The sequence below is a fragment of the Malus sylvestris genome, chromosome 10, assembly GCF_916048215.2.
Source record: "Malus sylvestris chromosome 10, drMalSylv7.2, whole genome shotgun sequence".
NCBI classification, from domain to species: domain Eukaryota; kingdom Viridiplantae; phylum Streptophyta; class Magnoliopsida; order Rosales; family Rosaceae; genus Malus; species Malus sylvestris.
In genome coordinates this window covers 37,851,733-37,878,472 of record NC_062269.1, presented here as the reverse complement: position 1 = coordinate 37,878,472, position 26,740 = coordinate 37,851,733, and the positions used below count along the sequence as shown (strand labels likewise).

Genomic DNA, 26,740 nt, shown 5'->3' with positions numbered 1-26,740 from the left:
GAGCAAATCCTAAGTCTCCCCAATAAAAATCTTCTCGTGGTAGAGGGCCACTTGCGGCCAAACATAGTTTTCAGTTTTGCAAAGCCAGCTCCAAATTGCAAGGACTTGAGGATGTGAATTAATAAGGCTTACTCATGCCCACTCTGCATTTCCGGTGGGTAGTTGAAGCAGTCTTGAATGCCCTTTCTCCTATTTCACAAGCTTGCCACATTTTTCAACGATATCTCCTATGGAAACTCCCATCTGAATATACCTTTTATATAAACAAAAATAATAAACAAAAAGCCCCATTAGTCAACATCTCTATCTCTTTCAGGGACCTTTGTGGATCCCATAAATTGGGCTGTCCTGCAGCGTTTCTGTTCACTCCAAGATTTGACAAGAAAGCAGAAGAAATCTCTCTCTCTCTCTCTATAGCTTCAGCCATGGCTGAGACTACAGCAACTAATGGAATCCATGTCTTGAATGTTGAAGATGGTGAAGCCAATCACAAAACCAACCAAGAATCCAGCAGCTTTTGCGTCTCTGTCCCTTTCATGCAAAAGGTGTGACTTAATTATCTTCTATCTATCAAATTTTCAGTTTTGTTTTCACTGATAAATCGATATTTCGTAAACAAACTGCTTAATGACCTAACTCATATCGGCAAGATCATTTTTGTTAAAAAGAAGTTTTTTGTTTCAAGGAAGCAGAGCTCAAAAGTGAATGATGAGTGATAAAGTTGAAACCTTTTTGTGGGACAGGTATTTGCTGAGGTGCTGGGAACCTACTTTGTGATATTTGCAGGTTGTGGGTCTGTGGTGGTGAATTTGGTCTCAGACAACAAGGTGACGTTTCCTGGGATTTCAATTATTTGGGGGCTTGTTGTGATGGTCATGATTTACTCTGTTGGTCACATCTCCGGTGCCCATTTCAATCCTGCTGTCACCATTGCCTTTGCAGTGACCAAGAGGTTTCCATTGAAGCAGGTGACCTAATCAAACCAACCCATAAATTTTTATTTCTTCCTTTGAAAGTTGTAAACCGCAGAGATCAAATTTCCTAATGTTATGTGTCTTTATAAATAAATAAAAATGTGTTTCTTGCCACCAGACGAAATCGTTATTTGCAACTTAAAACCCATGTTGCTAACAAAACAAACTTTGCTGCACAATGTTCTCTTGCCAATTCCTTTTTATGTTGCCACATTTTTCTCAATTTATTCTTATATTTTGTTTATAGGTACCTGCTTATGTAGGAGCTCAAATTCTTGGATCAACTCTTGCAGCTGGTACTCTTAGACTGATCTTCAATGGGCCCCAAAACCACTTTGCAGGAACAATGCCTTCTGGAACTCCCTTCCAGTCATTTGTGATTGAATTCATCATCACATTTTACCTCATGTTTGTTGTTTCTGGAGTTGCCACTGACAACCGAGCGGTAACTACTACTTTCTACCTCTTTAACCTCTAGAAAATTTACTTTTGTCTGGGATCCAACATTGATGATTTCTCATGTCAATTACACACCCCTATGTGTTTTGATTCCTCACGAAGAAATTTGTGATCAACTTAGGATTCTATCACCGCTGCATCCCAAGTGCAAGAAAGTTCTTTTTTGTTTTCATTTTTCTCCTAAGAGCAGTTGAGAGAAGTTATTTCCCATTAATTAACCTCAACTTTGTCAACATATTGGTCCAAATTTCCTAATTTTTATAAGTAACCATAACCAATATGGTTGATTGGCTAACAAGGGTTGGTGTCAAACTTCTTAACTTCTTAGACTGACATGATTGGATTTGGGAATAGTTTTATATTATTATACTACTTAATTAGCCTAATATATTCCTAAATGTCTGCATCAAATATTTTTCCACTAAACTATTACAGAGACAGTGACTTGGTCATTGAATCATGTCCACAAAGGGACTCCAGAAATCTTATGGCGATTTTATTTTTCTTCTTTTGTTTGCTTGTTCAGATTGGAGAGCTTGCGGGGCTTGCGGTTGGCGCTACGGTTCTTCTTAACGTGATGTGTACAGGGTATTAACTTATTAATATCGTCCTAAACATCCTTCAAAGATATGTTTATTTAATAAGCCGTGACATATGTCTCTTAATTACAAATTAATATTTGTGTCCTAATGATTTGGGTTTCACGTTAATTATACCCTGCAGACCGATTTCAGGAGCATCGATGAACCCGGCAAGAAGCATAGGACCTGCAATTGTATCAGGTCACTTTAAGGACCTGTGGGTATACATTTTTGGACCAACTCTTGGAGCTGTGAGTGGTGCATTGGTCTACAATCTAATCAGGTTTACGGACAAGCCGCTGCGTGAGATCACGAAGAGTGGCTCTTTCTTAAGAGGAGTGGGGCGCAAGTAACTTATCCGATTGATGAAGGGTATATTAAGTAGTTAATTATGCAGAGATTAAACAGTTTGTGGTCAGAGAAAGAGAGGCAATTAAGACCCTTCTTTTTTTTCATTTTTTTTTCTTCTAGTTTATGCACTTTTTTTTGGTTTTCCCAGAAAGCAAGGGGGCAGATGTGTTGTAATAGGTTACTTGAAATTAATTGGAAATGTGAATTTCCATGTTTGGATTGTACAGTATATGATATATGTTATCTTCTGATCCGTACTCGGATTGGTAAATCAAATCGAAGTATAAGTTTTTGTTACTGTTAATTTTTTTTCCCAACAAGAGATTGAAATATTTATAAAGATATTTTAATAATATGTCGTTGATCCACCCACAAGAGTTAAACTCATTAAAATGTATATCATTTCTCATACGTATAAGTCAAACTTGACCTCTTCTAATCAAATGAAAATCATGTGGCGTTAAACTAACGAGTGATGTGTTTTTTGCTAATGTTAATTATTATCTACGTCAAGAAATTGCAATTTACTTACAACATGCATTAAAGCTGACTTGTTAGTCGTTAGACCTTAGTTATTGAATCTTTAACCAAGAATTAACTATAGAAAATTCCAATGTTGAAAAAATAAAGAAGAGGTTGGAAACACGTGGAGGGGTAGAAAGGAAGAGGAAGAGAAAGAGAAAAGACTTAAGGAATGACGTTAGTTGTTAAGGATAAGGTTAAAGTTTTTGGGCATTTTATCACATGAATCCTGTTCATAAAATGGGCGATGGCATGCAATGCAAATGCAACACATCAAAAGTGCAAAAGTGAATAATAATGCACATTTTTTATGCTGATTACTTGTTTTAATTGCATGCAAAATCTACCAATCTCACGGAATGCATGAGTCAATCTTGACAAATACTAGTTGTCCCCTCTCTCGTGATTCATTATGAATCGAAAAGTATATCTTCAAACTTTGCGTTTGCACTACAATTCAAATTTCTGCTACGTACCAAAGTTGAAAAACTTGAAAAAATTCAAAGCAACACAAGATCGACTTGTCGTCCTTCATGATACAAGCGTCATTGCTCTTATCGGGAAGCCTCATCCAATCATATGCCTCTATAACCGACTAGCAACTTGAGTGATTAAGATTTTTATTGAAGAACATCATTCTTTTTACTACCTCATTGATTAAAATCCTATTCATTTTCAATTTTTGATCAAGGTCATTGGGTATTAATAATATCATTAATTATTTGAATAATAAAATATTTTTATTTTTAAATATATTCCTTTAGTGTTAAAAGTTACAATTAGTATATTTATATTTATGGCTAAATTTTTTATCATATATTTTTATTTTTAGTTTGTACCAATTTTTTTTTTCATTTTTAATTTGTACCCATGTATTAGTTTCTTTTTGTGCCCATATTTTTTAAAGTTTTATTTGTGTTTGTACCCATCTATATACCATCACGTGACATTGTGACACACCCTGACCGAGATCAAGGCATGATGGCTGTCACGTGAGAGTGACGTAGTCATGTGCACAATGCGGAAGCGAAAAAGATAAGAAATATACGAATAATCAAAAACCAAATTACTAGAGTGCACTACTAAACAGAGAGTGATAGGAGTTAGTTACAACAGTAAACACTCCTATTTAGAGCATAAAAGTCTAGGTGCAGTCCAGTAGGAAGGACTCACTTCTTTATTCATTCAATTTTATCTCAATTCTTTTTAGTGATTAGGTTTAGTTGTATGTTCTGAACACATTCCTAAATTATTATCTCATTGTTTTTAAATTCATAACCCTTATTTAATTCTTATTCTTAGCTTTTGTATCAATTAATGGCTTTCGTCACCCTCGGATATCGGTCAGCACGTGGGTCACCGATTTGCGCAGCGGAGTCGGCGGATGGGCCGTCGTTGGCCCGGTAGTTACAGTCGAATCCTCCTCATTCTGATCACTCGGAGCTTGCGCCGAGCTGCCTCGGTCCCTCGTCGACTCGGAATCCCTCAATTTCCGGGGAAGCTTAAATCTTCTGGCTCGGAAACTGAGCCTGGCGTCGTTGGTGGGGGCAAGTAGGGAGGTGCTAAGAGAGGATTCTTCTGAAGATGAAGCCTTTGAGTCGTCGCCGGCTATTGCTCCGAGAGATGGCCGGCGACGGAGGTGGGTCGCCGGAGAGGCAGTTGGGGGTGACGTGGATTGATCTGATTCGTCGGTGGAAGGGAAGCCGTCGAGTGCGTCGAAGAAGACGTCGTTTTCGTCTTCGTTGTTTTGGGCGGGAGTTTCTGTAACTTCCATCGCTGCTGCCGCGCTGCCTGGGGTTGGAGTTTGCTATCTTATGAGTCTCAGCTAACCATTAGTTACGTACCGGAAAAACGGTGCGTTTTTTCCTTCTCATTGTTTTACTTCTTTTAAGATAAGCTTTGGATTGAGGAAATACTTGAGCCATTAAAACCAAAACTCTCTGTGTTTGTTGCTTCTTATCCCTTTCACCTCTTTCAAACAAAACACCATAAAACCTCTCCTCTTTCATGCTCTATGCCCGATATACCACCAAGATAGTGATGTTAGTATGTAATCGTACTATAACACACCTCTCTCCCAAGGCAGGACTAAAAAGCGATCCAATAGTTCAACAACGCGGTATCGCTTACTTTTATTTTATGGCTGCATCTAATATTTGTGTTCGAGTGCCTCCGTACCCTAATACAAAGTCAATACTTGTCACTATTCATTAAAAATTAATTTCCTCTATAAATCTAGTTCAACAACGCGGTATCGCTTACTTTTATTTTATGGCTGCATCTAATATTTGTGTTTGAGTGCCTCCGTACCCTACTACAAAGTCAATACTTGTCACTATTTCCTCTATAAATCTGGATGGGGCTATATTTAGCCGTTTCAGGTGAAAATGACCTTAGCAAAGAGTATCTAAAAATATTTTTTACTTTTGGATAAACTAGTAAAAAATATTTCTTATTGTATAAGGATTAGAAAGAGTGTGTAAAAATTATTTTTCACTATAGACTATAGAATGACCATAAACTACTAATAATTTGTAGATATCATTGTCTGTAACAAATGAAAGGATTACCGATTTAATATCACCATAATCATAAATTAAACATGTCCCATGTTTATTTAATGGGCAAAGTCTTTTGTTAGTAATTGGTTCATGCATGTAATTGCTTATTCCAACTTGCTAACTGTGCATATAATTTGTGATTGGATCAATCCAACTTTAATTTCGAAAAGGAGTTAAAGAACTTTAATTTCGACAAGGAATTAAATGTGGAGATGCCCCGCCTTTGGTGGTTCACCACGATCCTCCTTTGATACACTGGCGCGTGGCCACCAAATCTATAATGCAGTGACATGCATGTGTATAAATTTTGTCACAAAATAATGCGTAATTTGTTTGAAGGCCGCCACTACAGGCCTACAGTAACGTTCACGAGGGTACGTCGTCATCCCTTTTGTTACCGCACGTCAAGCTTATTTAATCCATGTTCAATCGCATCTGGGAACAGTAGAAGAGTGCTCATCGACCTTATAAATGAGAAATCCATACACACTGTATTATTCTCACAATAAACTTTTATTAAGGATCAATTAGTACAATTTCATACATAAATGCTGATGATGCAGCAGCAGCAGCTGGCTGGTAAGCTCTTTGTATGCTTCCTTGTTGCACTGAGTTGCTTCCCGCTGCCGGGACTTGCTCAGCCTCCTGAGTTGCCCCAAGAGGAAGGTGAGTTCAGTTGCTCATATATATGCGTATATCTATGCGTGCATGCATGCATATATATGTATATGGGTAAATTACATAGTAGCCCCTTAGGTTTGAGGTCTATTACAACCTCATACAACAACTTTAAAACAGTTCACTTTCATACTTTCAGTACCATTTTATTTCAAAATAACACATCCATTAGATTTTCCATCCATTAGTCTGTTAAATGCTGACGTGGTTGCCACATTTGTGCTGATGTGGCTGCCACGTGGCAAATTTATTTATTTTTTTTAAATTTTTTTTTAAAAAAACCTAAATCTTCTAAATATTAAAAATATAAAAATATAAAATATATATAATAAAAAAAAAATACTAAAACCTTCCCTCATCCTCCTCTCTTCTCTCCGCAACCCCCAAACCCATATCCCCCATCTTCATCTTCTTCCCTGCAACCCAGAAAGAAAAGAAAAAAAAAAGAAAAAAAAAAAAAAAAAAGCTCCCTTCAGTTCGTATTTTCCCCCAGCTTCCCCTCTCTTCCTCTCTATTCCTCTCTCTTCTCCCCCATCTTCATCTTCTTCCCCCAACCCCCTACCTGCAACCCACAAAAAAAAAAAAAAAAAAAACCCAGATCCCGTCTCGCCATCACCGGGTTCGTGGAATGGGGGGTGTGTAGAGGAGAGTGGGGGGTGTGTAGAGAAGGAAAGAGGGTGGGTGCGGAGGGAGGGAGGGTCGCGGGTTGGGGGGTGCACAGGGAGGGTCGCAGGTTGGGGGGGGTTATCATTTCTGGGTTGCAGGGAAGAAGATGAAGATGGGGGATATGAGTTTGGGGGTTGCAGGGAGAATAGAGGATTTGGGATTGCAGAAGGGTGTGGGGAGGGGGGGAGAAGGGATCTGGGTTTCGGGATTTTCTAGTTTTTTTTTTTTTAATATTTAGAAGATTTAGGTTTTTTTCTTTTAAAAAAAATTAATTTTTTCCACGTGGCAGCCACATCAGCACAAATGTGGTAGCCACGTCAGCATTTAACAGACAAATTGATGAAAAATCTAACGGATGTGTTATTTTGAAATAAAATGATACTAGATGTATGAAAGTGAAATGTTTTAAAATTGTTGTATGGAGTTGTAATTATTAAAGTTTGGATCCAATATATTTGAATGAATGTTCTGCTACAATTGCAGCAGAACTTATATACAAGATTATTACAGACGCATGCAATAAACAAAGGACAGAAAGTGGCATCCATGCTGTCCTTGTTGAAGCAGTCAGTAACCACATGCAGTGGCCTTGCTGTCCACGTTAATAGTGCATCCACACATGCTAACCTAGCTGTGAAGGAATGATCATATTCCTTCTGTCCATATTCCTTATGTCTAGCATCAGAGTAGATCACCTTTAACACTCCCCCTCAAGTTGGAGTGTGGATATCAATAACACCCAACTTGCCAAGATGTGAATGGAAGGTAGGTGCTCTCAGTGGCTTTGTAAATATGTCTGCTATTTGACGTCCCGTCTGCACATGAGACGTCTCGATCTCTCCCCTCTGAATCCTTTCACGGACAGTATGACAATCCAGCTCTATGTGTTTGGTTCGTTCATGATACACAGGGTTCGCTGCAATATGTAGAGCAGCTTGATTGTCACAAAACAACCTTGCCGGCTCAGGATGATTTACACGCAAATCATTCAACAAATTCCTCAGCCAAGTAAGCTCACAAGTGGTTGCAGCCATGGAGCGATACTCGGCTTCTGCTGAAGATCTTGCCACCATGACTTGCTTTTTACTTTTCCACGATACAAGTGATTTACCAAGGAAGATGCAAAAACCTGTCACTGATCGTCGTGTGATCGGACATCTAGCCCAATCCGCATCACAGTAGCCAATCAAATTAAGTTGGTTCTCCGTAGGGAATAGTAACCCTTGTCCTGGTGCTTCTTTCAGATATTGGAGGAGACGATGTGCTGCTTTAAGGTGATGGAGTGTTGGTTCTTGCATGAACTGACTGAGATTATTCACTGTATACGTAATATCTGGCCTAGTGATGGTAAGGTATATTAATTTTCCAACCAAACGTCGATATCGAGTCGGATCCTTGAGGACATCACCACCTGTTGTTGTCAACACTAAATCGGGTTCCATAGGTACCTTGGCAGGTTTTACGCCAAGCAAGCCAGCTTCCTCCAATATGTCCAGAGTATACTTTCGTTGGCAAATGGAGATCCCAGCTTTGGACCGTGCAACTTCGACACCCAGAAAATATTTTAATGGTCCGAGGTCTTTAATTCGAAAACATCCACTAAGAAATTGCTTGAGTTGACTGATAGCTTCCTCATTATTTCCTGCAATGATCATGTCGTCAACGTAGAGCAATACTACAGTAATGGAGTATCCACAAACTTTAGTGAATAATGAGTAGTCTGCATGAGACTGTTGAAAACCAACTTCTTGAATGGTTGATGAAAAACGTTGGAACCAGCTGCGAGATGCCTGCTTGAATCTGTATAATGACTTGTGAAGTCGACAAACCATAGTCTCCCCCTGTCGACAATAACCAGGAGGGGGTAACATATATACTTCCTCATGGAGTGCACCGTGAAGGAAAGCGTTTTGGACATCCATTTGGTGAAGAGACCAGCTGCGAACAGCAGCAATGGTCAAGAGACAGCGGACAGTAATGAGCTTAGCAACGGGGGCGAACGTCTCTTTGTAATCAATACCTTCGCGCTGCGTGAACCCTTTGGCGACAAGGCGAGCCTTGTAGCGTTCGATGGTACCGTCGGAATGATACTTGATTTTGAAGACCCATTTACATCCAATGGGGCGTTGGTGGAGGGGTAAAGGAACCAAAGTCCAGGTGTGATTGGCTTCAAGTGCGTCAAGCTCAGAATGCATAGCTGCAAGCCAGTGAGGGTCATGGCGTGCCTGCTCATAGGAGGCTGGTTCAACTAAGTGAGAGACATTGTGAACAAATGAACGATGAGCATGAGAGAGTCGGGCATAAGAAACATACATGTGAAGAGGATATCGTGTGCCGGACATGGTGGAAGAGATGGCGCTGGACTGAAGCAAAGCAGCATGATGGGTCTGATAGTCACGAAGGTGGGCAGGGGGTTGTGTAATGCGGGCGGATCGACGAAGGGGAATTAGGGGCAGCGAAGGAGACGATGGTGCTGGTGATGGCGAGGTAGGAGTGTCTGGGGTTGGAGGAAGTATGTTAGGAGTAGGGTCGTCAGGAAGGGAGGGAGGGGATGACTCGGGTGATAAGGTAGGTAGATCAATAGTGGGAATGGGGTCTGAAGGTGCAGGAGTAGGGTCGTCATGGGGAACAGGTAAGACCGGGGTAGGGTGGGCAGGTTCTGGTGGTAAGTTAGCAAGAGGGAAAAGATGTTCATGGAAGATGATATCTCGAGAGGTAAAGATGCGCTTGCTATCAAGGTCGTAAACGCGATAGCCCTTCTGACCAATGGGATATCCCAGGAAAATGCAGCGACGAGCACGAGCATCAAATTTGTGTGAGGGAGTGAGGTTGGTAGCATAGCATAAACACCCAAAAACTCGGAGATGAGTGTAGACAGGTAGTGTCCCATGCAAAAGTTTATAGGGAGATTGATGGGAAAGCAGAGGTGTTGGGAGGCGGTTGATAAGGTAACAGGCAGTTTGTACACTCTCTCCCCAGAATTTTAAAGGTAGGTTAGCTTGTAATCGTAAGGCTCGGGCAACATTTAAAAGGTGACGATGTTTGCGTTCAACGACTCCGTTCTGTTGAGGGGTGTGAGCACAGGTGTGTTGAAAAAGAGTGCCATGAGTATCTAAGAAGGATCGTAGAGAAATGAATTCCCCCCCATTGTCGGCACGAAGAATTTTAATGTCACGGTTAAACTGTGTTTTCACCCAAGAAAAGAACGAGTGGATTATGGTTTGTGTGTCAGATTTAAATCGCATGAGATGAACCCATGTGAATCGAGTGAAGTCGTCTACAATGGTGAGGAAGTAACGTGCTCCAGAGGATGTATGTGTTTGGTGCGGCCCCCAAATATCACAGCGGATCAAATCAAAAGGTGCAATTGATTTTATTGAACTGGAAACAAATGATGAACGAGTTTGCTTTGCTAAGGGACAAATATCACAAACATCTGTAGAATGAAAAATAATTTCTGGAATGGTTTGGGATAAAGAGTGAAGAGGTGCCGAGGATGGGTGCCCAAGACGTTGGTGCCACAGTGTCGAGGTATGGTTGACATGGTTGGCGAGATGAGGATTTTGTGTTGGAGTGAGGTAGTAGAGGCCATTAAACTGCTTGCCCAGGCCAATCATCTTCTTCGTAGCCATGTCCTGCACAACACAAAAACCCGGGTAGAAAATCACAATACATTTCAATGCCCAAGTTAATTTACTCACAGACAATAGGTTCACACGAAATTGTGGTACGTGCAAAACTCTATGAAGGGTGAGCTTGGGTGACAGTTTAATAGACCCAATGGATTCAATCGCAGCCTGTCCACCATTTGGTAACCCAACAAAATCATGTTGGGGTCTAGTGTGATTATGGATGGGTGATGAGTGAGAAATATGATCTGTGGCTCCACTATCTACGATCCAACAGGTTGTTGAATGCGGAGAATGTTGTGTACCTGTTGCATGTGCAAGTGGCAGATTGGTACCATTCTTATTGCGAAGGAGGGCCATGAGTTGATGATATTCCTCGGTTGTGAACGTTGGTTGATTGCTGGAGATGGGTACTTTGGTTGCGTCAATCTGAGCAGTTGTCAAAGGGAGTGTTTCAACATTGTTGGAGGCTGGAGGTGTTCGCCTATTTCTGGGCTGCACATTCTTCCCGTGCCATTTGTGTCATTCAGGGAAGCCAATGAGAAAAAAACAACGTTCAACTGGATGTCCTCCGTCACAGTAGCTGCATTTGAAAAGCTTTCGTGAACTAGGGTTGTGGGTGCCATAGCCTCCTTTTGGTGCTGTTGAACGACTGGATTGCATTGCATGGGCAGTGGGTTCACGACGATTCACCACATCCAATTGGCGTTCGTGTTGGAGAACCAATCCATGGACTCGTCGTGTATCCGGGAGTGGGCTCATCATCAATATAGAGCCTCGGATGATGGAGTAGTTCTCGTTCAGTCCCATTAAGAACTGCATGACTCTCTCTTTTTCTTCCCTGTCTGCATGCGCCTTGGATCCTTCGCATCCACAAGCAATGGGCTCATGGTATGATGCTAATTCATCCCAAAGAGCCTTTAATTTTGTGTAATAATCTGAAACAGATAGCTGTCCTTGTCGGTGTTCGACAATCTCTTGTCGGATTTGATAGATCCTGGAATCGTTGCCTTGCGAGAATCGATCCTCAAGATCCCTCCATGCTGCTGTCGCAGTTTTGCAGTAGAGTATACTGTGAGCAATGTTGCCTTGTACAGATTGCCAAATCCAAGATAAGACCATGTCGTTGCATCTCTGCCAAATTGAATATTTAGCATCAGTGGTTGCAGGGTTCTTGATTGAACCATCAACAAACCCTAGTTTATTCTTGGCGCTGAGAGCAATTCGCATGGAGCGGCTCCATTGTCCATAGTTGTGTCCATCGAGAAGTTGTGAGACTAAAACAAGACTTGGTGAGTCTGAATGATGTAGAGTAAGAGGATCAGATACATGAGGTATCATCTGGTCGCCCATGGTGGCTGGGTTTGATGAAGAGAAAATGGTTGTGTTTGTGGCGGAAGCAAAAATGAGCCTTCCAGAGTCACCAAGATCGGTGCTCTGATACCATATTAAAGTTTGGATCCAATATATTTGAATGAATGTTCTGCTACAATTGCAGCAGAACTTATATACAAGATTATTACAGACGCATGCAATAAACAAAGGACAGAAAGTGGCATCCATGCTGTCCTTGTTGAAGCAGTCAGTAACCACATGCAGTGGCCTTGCTGTCCACGTTAATAGTGCATCCACACATGCTAACCTAGCTGTGAAGGAATGATCATATTCCTTCTGTCCATATTCCTTCTGTCTAGCACCAGAGTAGATCACCTTTAACAGTAATAGACCTCAAACCTGAGGGGTTACTATGTAATTTACCCTATATATATATATATATATATATATATATATATATATCCCTAGTTGGGACGTACAAGGACTCATCCATGACTGAATGTGTAGGCTCCTTTATTTCAGTCATTTAATGGGCTAAAGTTTGCAGATCTAGCAGTAGATCAGTGTGCTCCCTCCCTCCACACGTAGTTCGAATCCCGCTCCTTATAGCGTAGATTAGATTTATTAGATTATCAGTTGAGAATCTAAGATCATTTGTTGCTCTTCTAGAGCACGGTGTAGAACTTCATATATAGCTCAAAGGTTATGCTCATTTCATTACGAAATAAAACTTATATTACACACAGAAACGTAGGGTCCGCCTTGCCCTTTCATTTTACATTGATTTGTTTTCTGTTGCTCTTTGAATATGGATACCTTTCAGTTGATGCTCTCCTACAAATTGCTACCACGATGGGGGCCAAATATTGGAGTTTCGAAGCTGCTGCTGGCGCTTGCCGAATTGACATGGTGGGTGTAACAGAGAAGCAACCAAAGGGATCCCAGAAAAATGTCGATTGCGTATGCAACTTTGAGAACAACACTGTTTGTCATGTCGTAAAACTGTATGATTCTGAACTTTAAGTTTCACCTTGATCTTACCATGACTTAAGAAAAAGGCTATGCCCTCCATGTCACAAAGCTCTGAATTTCAGTAGTTTCTGCTTAATACTTTAATTATTTGTTCAACACTTTACAGAATGATCAAGGGTTATAGTTTACCGGGTATGCTTCCACCTCAACTCGTCAGACTTCCTTACCTCCAAGAAATGTATGAGCTATCATATTCGAATTACTTGATATTCAAGATTCGGACGATACATATCTTTATATCTTAATTAAAACTAACATTTCTTTCCTTGTAGCGATTTTTCTTACAACTATCTCAATGGTACAATACCAAGGGAATGGGCTTCGATGAAGTTAACCTACATGTGAGCCTTTTTGAAGGTCTGATAAGAATTTAATTTGGTAGCTCTTTATATTTATTAGTGAATTTTGCAGTTCTGTTCTTGCCAATCGCTTATCAGGCAAAGTGCCAAAGGAGTTGGGAAACATTACCACTCTGACATTCCTGTACGTTTCAAATTTTGGTTTATCTCAATTTAACTTGAATACTGCCTTTTTTATTTGAGTTCTTGTGATTGTCGTGAAACTATACTACATACCTTGATAATTGCTACTTGACCTATAGATGAACTAAAGTTCCATAGGATATCATATTTGTTATATCAACGTTCTTTTTCGCTTCTTTTATAAATCATTAGGAACCTTGAAGCAAACCAGTTTTCGGGTATTCTTCCAGCTGAGCTCGGGCATTTGGTCAATTTGCAGACTTTGTAAGTCACCACAAATTTTAAAACAGATTACAGTGTCTTTTATGCTGAGTTAATTGATAGTTCCTTGCTGCTTGTTGCATATGTAGGTCTATATCCTCCAATCAGCTGACTGGAAGCTTGCCACAGACGTTTTCCGGGCTAAGAAATATAAGATGTTTGTAAGGTTTAATTAGATTTGTTTCTCTTTTATAGCATTATAGTGATTCTCGTGTCTGATAAGCAAACTTCTACTTCAATGCAGCCGAATGAATGATAACAACTTCAATGGACCACTCCCGGATTGGGTGCAGAATTGGAAGCAACTCAAAAGATTGTAAAATCCTTATATTATTTTAGTAAAACAAGCTGTTCTCGTTGCCTTTCGAATTTTTAAAATTTTTATAGCATGTATTGATCTTTCTCTTTCCAAAAACTTGTTGAAGAGAAATGCATTCAAGTGGACTGGAGGGACCGATCCCATCAAATATTTCTCTTTTGAACAATTTGACAGAGCTGTGAGTAATTTCGATCCTCATTCTGCTAAGTTGCTTTTTTGCATGATCTTTCTTGCTGATTTGATTAATTGTTCTATGCATTGTGGCGTGTCTTTGTACAGGAGGATTAGTGACACAAATGCACCAAGTCAGGAATTTCCTACGCTGAGATATATGACAGGCCTAGTAACATTGTACGTTTGAAAGAGATCTTTGCCATTCAATACTTTGACATGCATACGCCCAAGCGCACACACACACACATATTTCTATCCAGTAGCTATAACTATGAGCTGTTTGAGGCTGATTAGTTAACTAATTGAAGGATTTTGAGGAACTGTAACATTTCTGGAGAGATCCCTGCATATATCTGGTCCATGAAGAACCTGGAGATGTTGTAAGTAATTAAAGTTGTAAAAACTTTACTTCTGATGCTTGAAATTGAATCAACAAACACACAGACACATACACGAGTACGTGTCTATGAATGAATGTCTGCAATGAAGAGGTGAAATACAGAAGTCTCCCACTCTGCTGATGAAATGAGATATCTTGCCAATTAACTTTTGTACAGTAAACAAAATTATCCAACTAGAATCAGCACCCTTCTGTGGGGGAGGAATGTTTGTCGACTGCAAACATATAGTTCATTTTTTCAAACAATGTTTCTTAGATGAAATCAACCCTTTACTTTATTCTGTCATATATCTGGTTAATGAATCTGTCTCACGATTGAGATTAATTGATTGTGATTATTTGATTGCTAGGGATCTCAGTTTCAACAAGCTAGTGGGTAAACTCCCATCCACGATAGGAGTTGAGCATCTGAAATTTGTGTAAGTGAGAAATGCAGTAACCAAATTGAGAACTCAGCATCTTTCTTGAAAGTACTGATGTACATTACTAATACTTTGTGTTTCTTTGGTTAGCTTTTTGACTGGAAACCTGCTAAGTGGAAATGTGCCAAAATCAATGTTGCGAGAGGGAAGTAATGTGTACGTTTGATTCCTGAAATGCTTTCTATTACTACCCCCATTTATTTTTATATTTGCAGTCTACCAAGTTCTAACTTCTGTGTATGTACTGTTTTTGCAGCGATTTGTCATACAACAACTTCACGTTGCAAGGCCCTAAGCAACTGGAATGTCAAGAACACTTGTCAGAAACATATAAACCTACAAGAGTGGGTCGTCAAAAACACAAATAGATTTTCTTCTAATGAGGAAAGGGGATCGTATAACTTGTAAGGATTGCAAAGTTATACCAGGAGAGAGCGTGGCTAATCAACATCGCTTGTTGGTGATGGATGTACATATCAAAAGAGTAAGACAAAAGAACAAGACTTGGAAGTGCCCAAGAACTAGATGGTGGAATCTAAAAGAAGAAAAACAAACCATTTTCAAAGAGAAGGTAATCACCCAATGTGTGTGGGATAGAGAGGGGGAAGCTAGCCAAATGTGGGATTCCATGGCTAGTTGTATCCGAAAAGTAGCAAAAGAGGTATTAGGAGAGTCCAAGGGCTTTGCCCCACACCAAAAGGAATCTTGGTGGTGGAATGAGGAGGTACAAACAAAGGTGAAGGCTAAGAAGGAATGTTGTAAAGCCTTATACAAGGAGAGGACCGATGAAAATGGTGAAAGGTATAGAAAAGCGAAGCAAGAGGCGAAGAAAGCTGTCAGAGAAGCTAAGTTAGCGGCTTACGACGATATGTATAAACGACTAGATACCAAAGAAGGAGAGTTGGATATCTATAAACTAGCTAGAGCAAGGGAAAAGAAGACAAGGGACCTAAACCAAGTGAGGTGCATCAAGGATGAGGATGGAAAGGTTCTTGCTACAGAGAACGCGGTTAAAGACAGATGGAGAGGTTATTTTCATAATCTTTTCAATGAAGGACATGAAAGGAGTGCTTCTTTAGGGGAGTTGAGTAACTCAGAAGAGTGTAGAAACTACTCCTTTTATCGTCGAATCCGGAAGGAAGAAGTGGTTGTAGCTTTGAATAAGATGAAGCATAGAAAAGCAATAGGCCCAGACGATATACCAATCGAAGTGTGGAAAGTTTTGGGAGAGACAGGTATAACATGGCTCACTGACCTTTTCAATAGGATTTTGAAAACGAAGAAGATGCCAAATGAGTGGCGAACGAGCACTTTGGTGCCTATCTACAAGAATAAGGGCGACGTACAAAATTGCATGAACTATAGGGGTATTAAGCTAATGAGTCATACAATGAAGCTCTGGGAGAGAGTCATTGAGCATAGATTGAGGCAAGAGACACGGGTTTCGGACAACCAATTCGGGTTCATGCCAGGGCGCTCAACCATGGAGGCAATCTATCTCTTACGAAGATTGATGGAAAGATATAGAGATGGGAAAAAGGATTTACACATGGTCTTTATAGATTTGGAAAAAGCGTATGATAGGGTCCCAAGAGACATTCTTTGGAGGATTTTAGAGAAGAAAGGAGTACGAGTAGCATATATCCAAGCTATAAAGGATATGTATGAAGGAGCAAAGACTGCCGTAAGAACTCATGAAGGACAAACCGAAAGTTTTCCCATAACTGTAGGATTACATCAAGGCTCATCCTTAAGTCCTTACCTTTTTGCGTTGGTAATGGATGAGTTAACAGGACATATTCAAGATGATATTCCTTGGTGTATGCTTTTCGCAGACGATATAGTGTTGATAGATGAAACTCAGGAAGGGGTAAATGCAAAGCTTAACCTTTGGAGAGAAGTATTGGAATCTAAAGGTCTTCGCCTAAGCCGATCAAAGACAGAATATATGGAGTGCAAGTTCAGTGCAAATGGAGGCCAAAACGAGTTAGGGGTGAGGATCGGAGATCAAGAAATACCAAAGAGCGACCGTTTTCGTTACCTAGGATCTATCTTGCAAAAGAACGGAGAATTAGATGGAGATCTCAACCATAGAATACAAGCTGGATGGATGAAGTGGAAGAGTGCATCCGGCGTGTTGTGTGACCGCCGTATGCCACTGAAGCTCAAGGGAAAATTTTATAGGACGGCAATAAGGCCGGCAATGCTGTATGGCACAGAATGTTGGGCGGTGAAACATCAACACGTACACAAAATGGGTGTAGCGGAGATGAGGATGCTTCGTTGGATGTGTGGGCACACGAGAAAGGATAAGATTAGGAATGAGGATATCCGGGGTAAAGCAGGAGTAGCCGAAATTGAAGGAAAGATGAGAGAAAATCGGTTACGGTGGTTTGGACATGTGCAAAGAAGGCCTACTGACGCTCCGATTAGAAGATGCGACTATGGGACAGAGGTTCAGGGCCGAAGGGGTAGAGGAAGACCTAGGAAAACTTTGGAAGAGACTCTAAGAAAAGACTTAGAGTACTTGGATCTAACGAAGGACATGACACAGGATCGAGCACAATGGCGTTCTAAGATTCATATAGCCGATCCCACTCAGTGACTTGGATTTTCCAAGTCTCCAACCAAGAAGTTTTCCTCACTCGGGAAATTAAGGGAACACTACCCCAACCTACATGCTCCACTCAGAAAGCTTCAACATACAAGCTTCAACAAAAGAAAATTCAAAGAACTTAGCGAAGAAGGCTTTGGTGTATTTAACACAATACGTTGAAATGAAGGAAAGCTTATTTATTGATATCCCCGATAAGCTACAAATATGTACATATACATGAGTCAAAATAAACACACAAGAGGGAGCCTTCACAAAGGTTGCTTAGGAGAAGTCTCAGCAGTCGGTAGAGCCCCAGAAAGAGAAGGCACCGGAGGGGGATCATTTGGAGCCTCAGTACTGGACAGAACCCTAGAAGGAGGAGGCATCAGAGGTTGATCATTTGGAGCTTCATTACGCGGTACAGCCCCAGAAGACGAAGGCAATAAATGCCTTTGGAACAAACCCACAAATCTCTGATGATCAAGTAAAACCTGACCATCAGTTTCCTTCATCTGGTCAAGCTTCCTCTTCATGTTTGTAGCATAGTCATGTGCGAGCCGGTGCAACTGTTTATTCTCATGCTTGAGCCCTCTAATCTCCTGTTTGAGACTCATCACTTCAGCCGCCAATGATTCAACTTGGCGGGTTCGAGCAAATAGGCGTTGTGCCATATTAGACACAGAACCTGCACACTGAACACTGAGAGCCAGCGAATCCTTAACAGCTAATTCATCAAACCGTTTGGAAAGTAGTCTGTTATCTTTGGGAGTGAGAAGGTTCCTGGCCACCACCGCAGCGGTCATATCATTCTTCATCACGGAATCCCCAACGGTAAGAGGACCAGTTGGGGAGACGAAGGATGGGCGCCATATGTTGTCTGGAGAAGGCGGGGCTGCCTCTTCAACAAGGTTCAAGTCAAAACGACGGTCGGAGGGGCCAGACATTTTCAAAGGTGTTGAAGAGAGAAGAGGTCGGACAAATCAAGATCTTAGAAGTGCAAGAATGAAGCTTCTACTGGTGGAGATTCAAGTGTGCTTTGGAACTTAATGCCAGCCCCTATAAAAATCTGCACTCGACGGAGCTTCAGAAATCAAAGAGGCGCCTGCTCAGAAATCGAAGAGGCGTTTGCTTTCTCAAAAGTTGGGCTGCTTAGAGATCACGAGGGTTGATCTCAGAAATCGAAGAGCCGTTTGCTTTCTCAAAAGTTGGGCTGCTCAAAGACCACGAAGGCCGATCTCAGAAATCGAAGAGGCGCTCGCTTTCTCAAAAGCTGGGCTCCCTAGAGACCACGAGGGCCGATCTCAGAAATCGAAGAGGCACCTACTTTTCCAGCCTTGTCAGCACCTGTCACACGCACACTCAGCTTTGCGGAAATTATGGGCATTCTGTCAAAGACTTCTGGGGAAGTAGAAAACACATGAATCTTACTGTTCAATCACCCACTTCCCACACGCAACAATAGCTCATGGGTACCACAGATAACTTTGCCAAAGTTCTCTGCCAAAGTTGAGCACGTGAAGCTTGCACCTCCCACTACATCGCTCTGACCAAGAAGGGTAAAAGAATAGCAAAGAAACAGCACTAACAAAGTTTAGACCCATAAATTTTGAAGGTCTAGCTACCATATTATTACCCACAAGGGTAAAGGAACAGTACCACTGCTGGATAATTGGAAAGTCCATGTATGTCAACCTCTGTGCTTCGTGGCAAGGTAGACTAGCAAACATGCCCAACCTTAACTCACATTCGAGAAAACACTCCTAATAAGATTGCTTGCTCCAAAATCGAAGAGGCACCGTCCTCCGAATCTAAAGACCCAGACTCCCAACATGACTACTTTCTTAAAAATCGAAGAGAGGGTAAAGGAACAGTACCATTGCTGGATAATTGGAAAGTCCCTGTGTGTCAACCTCTGTGCTTCGTGGCAAGGTAGACTAGCAAACATGCCCAACCTTTACTCACATTCGAGAAAACACTCCCAACAAGATTGCTTGCTCCAAAATCGAAGAGGCACCGCCCTCCGAATCTCGAGAGCCACTCTCCCAACATGATTACTTTCTCAAAAATCGAAGAGACACTGCTCCCCGAATCTCGAGAGCCAGACCCCCAGCATGATTGCTTTCTCAAAAATCGGTGAGGCACCGTTCTCCGAATCAATCGAAGAGGCGCTCGCTTTCTCAAAAGCTGGGCTGCTCAGAGACCACGAGGGCCGATCTCAGAAATCAAAGAGGCACCTACTTTTCTAGCCTTGTCAGCACCTGTCACACGCACACTCAGCTTTGCAGAAATTATGGGCATTCTGTCGAAGACTTCTGGTGAAGTAGAAAGCACATGAATCTTACTGTTCAATCACCCACTTCCCACACGCAACAATAACTCATGGGTACCACATATCACTTTGCCAAAGTTCTCTGCCAAAGTTGAGCACGTGAAGCTTGCAGCTCCCACTACATCGCTCTGACCAAGAAAGGTAAAAGAATAGCAAAGAAACAACACTAACAAAGTTTAGACACATAAATTTTGAAGGTCTAGCTACCGTATTATTACCCACAAGGGTAAAGGAACAGTACCACTGCTGGATAATTGGAAAGTCCCTGTGTGTCAACCTCTGTGCTTCGTGGCAAGGTAGACTAGCAAACATGCCCAACCTTTACTCACATTCGAGAAAACAGTCCCAACAAGATTGCTTGCTCCAAAATCGAAGAGGCACCGTCCTCCGAATCTCGAGAGCCAGACTCCCAACATGACTACTTTCTCAAAATCGAAGAGAGGGTAAAGGAACAGTACCATTGCTGGATAATTGGAAAGTCCCTATGTGTCAACCTTTGTGCTTCGTGGCAAGGTAGACTAGCAAACATGTCCAACCTTTACTCACATTCGAGACAACACTCCCAACAAGATTGCTTGCTCCAAAATCGAAGAGGCACCGCCCTCCGAATCTCGAGAGCCAGACTCCCAACATGATTACTTCCTCAAAAATCGAAGAGACACTGCTATCCGAATCTCGAGAGTCAGACCCCCAACATGATTGCTTTCTCAAAAATCGAAGAGGCATCGTTCTCCGAATCTCGAGAGCCAGATACCACAGATCACTTTTTCAAAGTGCTCTGACAGAGTTAAAACATGTGAAACTGGCAGCTCCCACTACCGTGCTATGACCAAGCAGGGTAAAGGAATAGCATTACTACTTGTTGTTAGGGAGACTCCTATATATGTCGACCTCCATCCCCAACGGACAGGCAGACCTGCAAAAATGCTCAACCCTTCATCATATCTGAGAGGGCACTCCCAACAAAGCCTTTCGAAATATTCAGCTTTCTTTCCCCCCGATAATACCTCTGCAAACAAGCTATACTAGAGCAAGAATATCTCATATCATCAGGGTTAAAAGCAAGAGTATCCCATATCATGCTTTTTCCCTGTTTTTTCTTTTGGCCTTGTTTTTACCTGCAAGACAAGGAGAAAGAGAGCAATCAGTCAGCACTTGGAATCAAGCTTCCAGCCAGGAACTGACTGCCTGGAACCCCTTACCTGATTACTTACCTGGCATTGCTCTCGAGTACTCATCTTCAACATCTTATGTTTCCAGGGAAGATTCCGCATCTGCTTGAGGAACAGATAGGGCAAGTGCGAAGGATACAAGGAAGCATGTGGAGACAAGCGTAACAGCACACGTGCCGATACATCCATTACTCTGTCAAAAGCAAAAGTATCCCATATCAGCAGGGTGGAACGTACTCTAGATTTGATGGACTTGTTTTGACCCTCAAATTCTTCAGTCGGCCTTATACTCTGGAGGAAACCAGAAAACCCTCCAGCTCAGTTCAAGAATAAGCCTGTGGAAAGTTACTTCTTCAAAAGCAAAAGTATCTCATATCATCTCTTCTCATTTTTCTTCTCTTTATCCTTCATGCTGCTGCAAGATGGGGAGAAGGTGAACAATCAGTCGGAGCTCTGATTGCTTACCTTGTCTGTCACCTCTTTCAGCAGACCCCCTAGCTCGGCGACTTGGGGGACTCCTACTACATGGTTTGTATCGCGCTTGACCAAGCCTGAAACTACAAGTAAGCTTCAAGTGAAATTGATACATTACCTTGTGCATCTCCACCAGTTAAAGATACCACCCTTGGATGGAGGAAGAGTACTTCCAGAGAAGATGCCACATCTACCTATGAGACAGATAAGGCAAGTCAAGACGACACCACACTCCGATACTTAGAAGTTTCGTGATTACGAGATCATTCTCCCATAATATTTCCTAATGTCATTTGTACTAAATCATTCACTCGTACTCACTAAAGGAGAGCTTGAACCTATGTACTTGTGTAAACCCTTCACAATTAATGAGAACTCTTCCATTCCGTGGACGTAGCCAATCTGGGTGAACCACGTACATCTTGTGTTTGCTTTCCTATCTCTATCCATTTATATACTTATCCACACTAATGACCGGAGCAATCTAGCGAAGATCACAAAAAGCGACCGTTTTCGTTACCTATGATCTATCTTGCAAGAGAACGGAGAATTAGATGGAGATCTCAACCATAGAATACGAGCTGGATGGAAAGAGTGCATCCGGCGTGTTGTGTGACCGTCGTAGGCCACTGAAGCTCAAGAGAAAATTTTATAGGACGGCAATAAGGCCAGCGATGTTGTATGGCAGAGAATGTTGGGTGGTGAAGCATCAACACGTACACAAAATGGGTGTAGCGGAGATGAGGATGCTTCGTGGGATGTGTGGGCACACGAGAAAGGATAAGATTGGGAATGAGGATATCCGAGGTACAGTAGGAGTAGCCGAAATTGTAGGAAAGATGAGAGAAAATCGGCTCTGGTGATTTGGACATGTGCAAAGAAGGCCGACTGACGCTCCGGTTCGAAGATGTGACTACGGGACAGAGGTTCAGGGCCGAAGGGGTAGAGGAAGACCTAGGAAAACTTTGGAAGAGACTCTAAGAAAAGACTTAGAGTACTTGGATCTAACGGAGGACATGACACAAAACCGAGCGCAATGGCGTTCTAGGATTCATATAGCCGACCCCACTTAGTGGGAAAAGGCTTTGTTGTTGTTGTTGTTGTTGTTGTTGTTGTATTACTTTCTACATTGAGGTAGTTTAGGAAAACTGAGTTTTTTTCAAAAACTGTCATGTTTCAGGAATCTAAATCTGAACTTGTATCGGAGCTCTTCAAAGGAGGACAACTTGTAAGATGCTTCTTTTTGTGTCGAAGCTCCCTTTTTCTTTTCTTTTTTTCATTCCAATTTTTTAAGTTAACTACAAGACAACGAGCCAAATTTTGCTCAAATCTTTCTGCTCATTCTGTGACAGAAGGGGAGTTGTTCCATGCCTGAAGAATTTTAAGTGCCCACGATGTAAGTCTACGTACCAGAGTTCGAGCATATATATCCTCGCTTTTGCCCTTTGAATTCAAAGTTGTAAGAATGATTAGCTATTGCGTCATTCTTAATGGCTAATTCATATTTATCGTCAGTTGTTACAAATTTTTTTCAGCAGTTTCAAAGTGTATGCATATTAATTGCGGTGGAAGTGACGTAATTGTCAAGGACAAGAATCACAGGAACGTCACGTTTGAAGGAGATGGAGGAGCTGAAGGTGGCAGTGCTAAATATTTTAGGAATGAGAAAAGTATGTGGGGATTTAGTAGCACTGGTGACTTCATGGATGACTCAGAGCCGCAAAATACACGCTACTCTATATCTCTGGTGTCTTCCAATCTTTCTGAACTATATACAACAGCACGCCTATCTCCGCTTTCACTTACTTATTTCCACTATTGTTTAGAAAATGGAATTTACACTATAACTCTCCACTTTGCGGAAATCATGTTCACAAATGAAGAAAGATACAGTAGTCTTGGGAGGCGTATTTTCGATGTCTATGTTCAGGTAATTCACTACACTACTCAAACTGTCTGTCTCAATATGGCTGCAAGCCTGCAACTTGAGGTTTTGACAAGAGACCATTGTTTTTCAGGAAAGGTTGGTGTGGAAGGATTTCAATATCGAATATGAGGCAGGTATGGCTCACAAGAGATTAGTTAAGAAAGTATCTAATGTCAACGTGACAAGTAACGTCTTAGAGATCCGATTCTATTGGGCTGGAAAAGGGACAATGGTGATTCCAGAGAAAGGAAATTATGGTCCCCTTATATCAGCCATCTCTGTGGTTTCTGGTGAGTCAGAGATGTCCACATTTCCTACAGTGTCATTTTAGTACCATCATATAAACTGAAGGTTGACTGGTTGAATGAAGGTTGCCTGTCATATAGTTCAATCTGAGATTGTGCAAAGGTTTTTTTTTTCGGTCTGAAGTTTATGTGACAACTTTTGCAGATGAAAGGCAATTCTACGTATTAGCAAATTTTAAATATTTGCTTCAAAGCACTTCTGACTTCTGAGTAGTTAACTTGTTTAGTTTACTCATTGGCCAGATATTAAACCTTGTAAAAATGGTGGAACTGTGCGAACTAATTATATCATTGCCCGTGTTGGTGTTGGCACTGTTGGGGGATTATGCCTAACAATCTTCATGCTGGCAATCCTTCGGTGGAAAGGATGTTTGGGAGGAAAAAGGAGGAGACAACAAGGTGCATATTACATTAAACCAGCCATGTCATTGCCAAGAAAATACGTTTAATAACACTAGGAACTCATCGACATACTTTATTTCCTTTTTGGAACAGATATTGTAGGACGAGATATGCAGACGCGAACTTTTACTTTGGAGCAAATCAAAGCTGACAGCAACAACTTTGATTCTGCAAACAAGATTGGAGAAGGCGGTTTTGGCCCTGTCTACAAGGTAGCGCTTTTTTTCTTACCGTCATATGGAATTCTCACGCTTTGAAAAGTAGATTCTAAAATTTAGGGTTGGGATGCAGGGTCAGCTACCTGATGGTTCACTGATAGCAATTAAGCAGCTCTCATCCAATTCAAGGCAAGGAAATCGCGAATTTGTAAATGAGATGGGCCTGATATCTTGTTTACAGCACCCGAATATAGTGAAACTGCATGGATACTGCATTGAAGAGGATCACTTATTGCTGGTGTATGAATACATGGAAAACAATAGTCTTGCACATGCCTTATTCAGTAGGTTTTCTGTCATTTTCTCTCACCCTGAACTTTTATGACTTCAGTTTGATCAACTGAAGATCTGAGTACTTAACATTTGATCACTTCTATGATTTTTTGAAAGAACAAAAAAAATATTTGTACTGGGATGAGAAAGAAGCAATTTTTGTTGGATGATATGTAGATCAGGAGAACCATCAGATTAAATTGGACTGGCCTACAAGGTTTAAGATCTGCATTGGGATAGCAAGAGGTTTAGCTTTTCTCCATGAAGAATCAAGAATCAAGATTGTTCACAGAGACATAAAAGCAACCAATGTACTGCTGGATGCGGATTTGAACCCGAAAATATCCGACTTTGGATTGGCTAAACTTTATGAAGAGGAGAAAACACACATTAGCACCAAAGTTGCAGGAACCATGTCAGTTGCAATTAAATTTTCTTCGATGCACGTTTACATTTTATGCATTTTTTTTCCTTTTAATTGGAATAAACAAAATGTTCCGACGCAGAGGATATATGGCACCGGAATATGCACTATGGGGTCACTTGACCAACAAGGCAGATGTTTACAGTTTCGGAGTTGTTGCCTTGGAAATTGCTAGTGGGAAGAAAAACAACCATGTGCCAAATAACATTTGCTTCTCTCTCCTAGACTGGGTACTATACGGCTTTCAATCTCTCGAGCCATTGCATAAAATTTTGGTTTTTCGACAACTTTATTTTAATCAGTAAGAAACCTTTGGATAAAGTGAATTTTCTCCTGTTGCGTGCAGGCCTATGAGTTGCAACAAACTGGAAACTTGAAGGAGCTGATTGATGAGAGCTTAGGGAATGAAGTCAATGACAAAGAAGCAGAAGTTATGGTTAATGTCATTCTGCTGTGCACAAATGTGTCTCCATCGCTTAGGCCTACCATGTCCGAGGTGGTGAGCATGCTCGAAGGACAAACACAAGTCCCGGACATTATCCCAGACGCGAGTACTTATGCTGAAGATTTGAGGTTCAAATCCATGAGAGACGTACATCATCAAAGCCAAACACACAGTTCGAGTGGAAGGCAATCTCAGAATTCGGCAACTGTTAGTACATTTTGCTCGTCCTCTTCATCACATCAGGCCATGACTTGAATTAAATCCGACTTCTTAAAATGGCTGTAGTTTCTAAGTTTAAAAGTGTATGTACCATACGAAAATCTGACCTCTACCATTGCTCTGTCTCTATTTTTCGAATGACCATTTGTTGACCCTCTATTTTTCGAATGACCATTTGTTGACCCTAAAAACTACCAAGCCTACGTGGCGCGTAGGCCGAGTAATCTATAAGCTAACTACGTCCTTTGGTGAATGCGGGGCGTGCCAACTCGTCGGCCGAGCTCGGCCGAGGAGTAAATTTGTTGATGTTGCGTTGGGCGTGCGGCTGACTTCTGCGTCTTGCGACTGCGGCCGAGAAAGGAATGCGTCTCGGCCTCTTGGGCTCTCGAACCTGAAGACAAGGTTACTATTCTTACGAAGTTCACAAATCGCCGTCGTCAGATTCAGTCACAGTGATGTTATTCGTCAGAGTAAACTCTCGCCGAATCGACACTAAAGTATAAGGACACAAATACTCAAAGCGAATATAAGTCTTAATAGTGAACGTGGTTCGGCCGTCTGAATGCCGAACTCTAAATCCCACTTAGGAGTATCCAATCATAAAATAACTCGGCGTGCAATGCGCCGAGCTCGATAAACTGTAACACCTCACTTCGCCGAGAAGGCTAAGAAGATGACCTCAATCAATAAGGATATGGAAATCCTTCTCGACCGAGACTTGGATAGATAACCAACCGTCCTCGCCGCAGTGCTGTTGATGCCAACGGAAGATACTGCGAGACCGGCTGATTCTACGATGACAGAGCTATGAGCTATCTATGCCGACTTAAGATATCACCGGTTGCTTTCACAGTGTTGTTGATGCCAACGGAAGATGTGTCAGCGAAAAGAGAAAATAAAAATCTCAAAGTTGTTGAGAGAATTTGCGCAGGGCAGTTGTGTATTGAATTGGAGAACTTTGAATGATGCACAGCCTCTTCTATTTATAGCAACGGATCCCCCAAGGTCGAGTTAAAACCCTATTCGGACTAGGACTTCTTCTCCTGATCAAACACTGACTCGACCAATCCTACTTTCATTATGACTGTGAACCTAGTCCCTTATTGAACC

The 26,740-nt window shown here is 41.4% G+C and overlaps 2 protein-coding genes across 6 annotated transcripts; both read left to right on the top strand.

Annotated features, from left to right (window-relative positions):
• Positions 1 to 321: 321 nt before the first annotated feature.
• On the top strand, positions 322 to 2,669 carry LOC126588030 (aquaporin NIP1-1-like). Its single transcript, XM_050253163.1, has 5 exons — positions 322 to 545; positions 744 to 968; positions 1,222 to 1,419; positions 1,960 to 2,021; positions 2,157 to 2,669. The coding sequence occupies exons 1-5, from the start codon at positions 426 to 428 to the stop codon at positions 2,365 to 2,367; spliced, it is 816 nt and encodes a 271-aa protein (XP_050109120.1). The 5' UTR covers positions 322 to 425; the 3' UTR covers positions 2,368 to 2,669.
• Positions 2,670 to 4,650: 1,981 nt separating this feature from the next.
• On the top strand, positions 4,651 to 25,786 carry LOC126587639 (probable LRR receptor-like serine/threonine-protein kinase RFK1). Of its 5 annotated transcripts, XM_050252727.1 has the most exons (25): positions 4,651 to 4,741; positions 6,012 to 6,114; positions 12,580 to 12,760; positions 12,895 to 12,966; positions 13,061 to 13,129; positions 13,200 to 13,271; positions 13,463 to 13,534; positions 13,621 to 13,692; positions 13,776 to 13,847; positions 13,957 to 14,028; positions 14,130 to 14,201; positions 14,333 to 14,404; positions 14,775 to 14,843; positions 14,937 to 15,002; positions 15,103 to 15,165; positions 22,598 to 22,645; positions 22,770 to 22,813; positions 22,953 to 23,347; positions 23,436 to 23,634; positions 23,893 to 24,048; positions 24,145 to 24,263; positions 24,343 to 24,553; positions 24,720 to 24,957; positions 25,049 to 25,196; positions 25,313 to 25,786. In XM_050252727.1, exons 3-25 carry the CDS (start codon positions 12,609 to 12,611, stop codon positions 25,664 to 25,666), a joined length of 2,907 nt encoding a protein of 968 aa, XP_050108684.1. In that variant the 5' UTR covers positions 4,651 to 4,741; positions 6,012 to 6,114; positions 12,580 to 12,608; the 3' UTR covers positions 25,667 to 25,786. The 5 variants fall into 5 exon arrangements, with proteins under 5 accessions (XP_050108684.1, XP_050108683.1, XP_050108681.1 ...); XM_050252726.1 differs by lacking the exon at positions 4,651 to 4,741 and having other exon boundaries at positions 5,884 to 6,114; positions 22,956 to 23,347; XM_050252724.1 differs by lacking the exon at positions 4,651 to 4,741 and having other exon boundaries at positions 5,884 to 6,114.
• Positions 25,787 to 26,740: the final 954 nt, after the last annotated feature.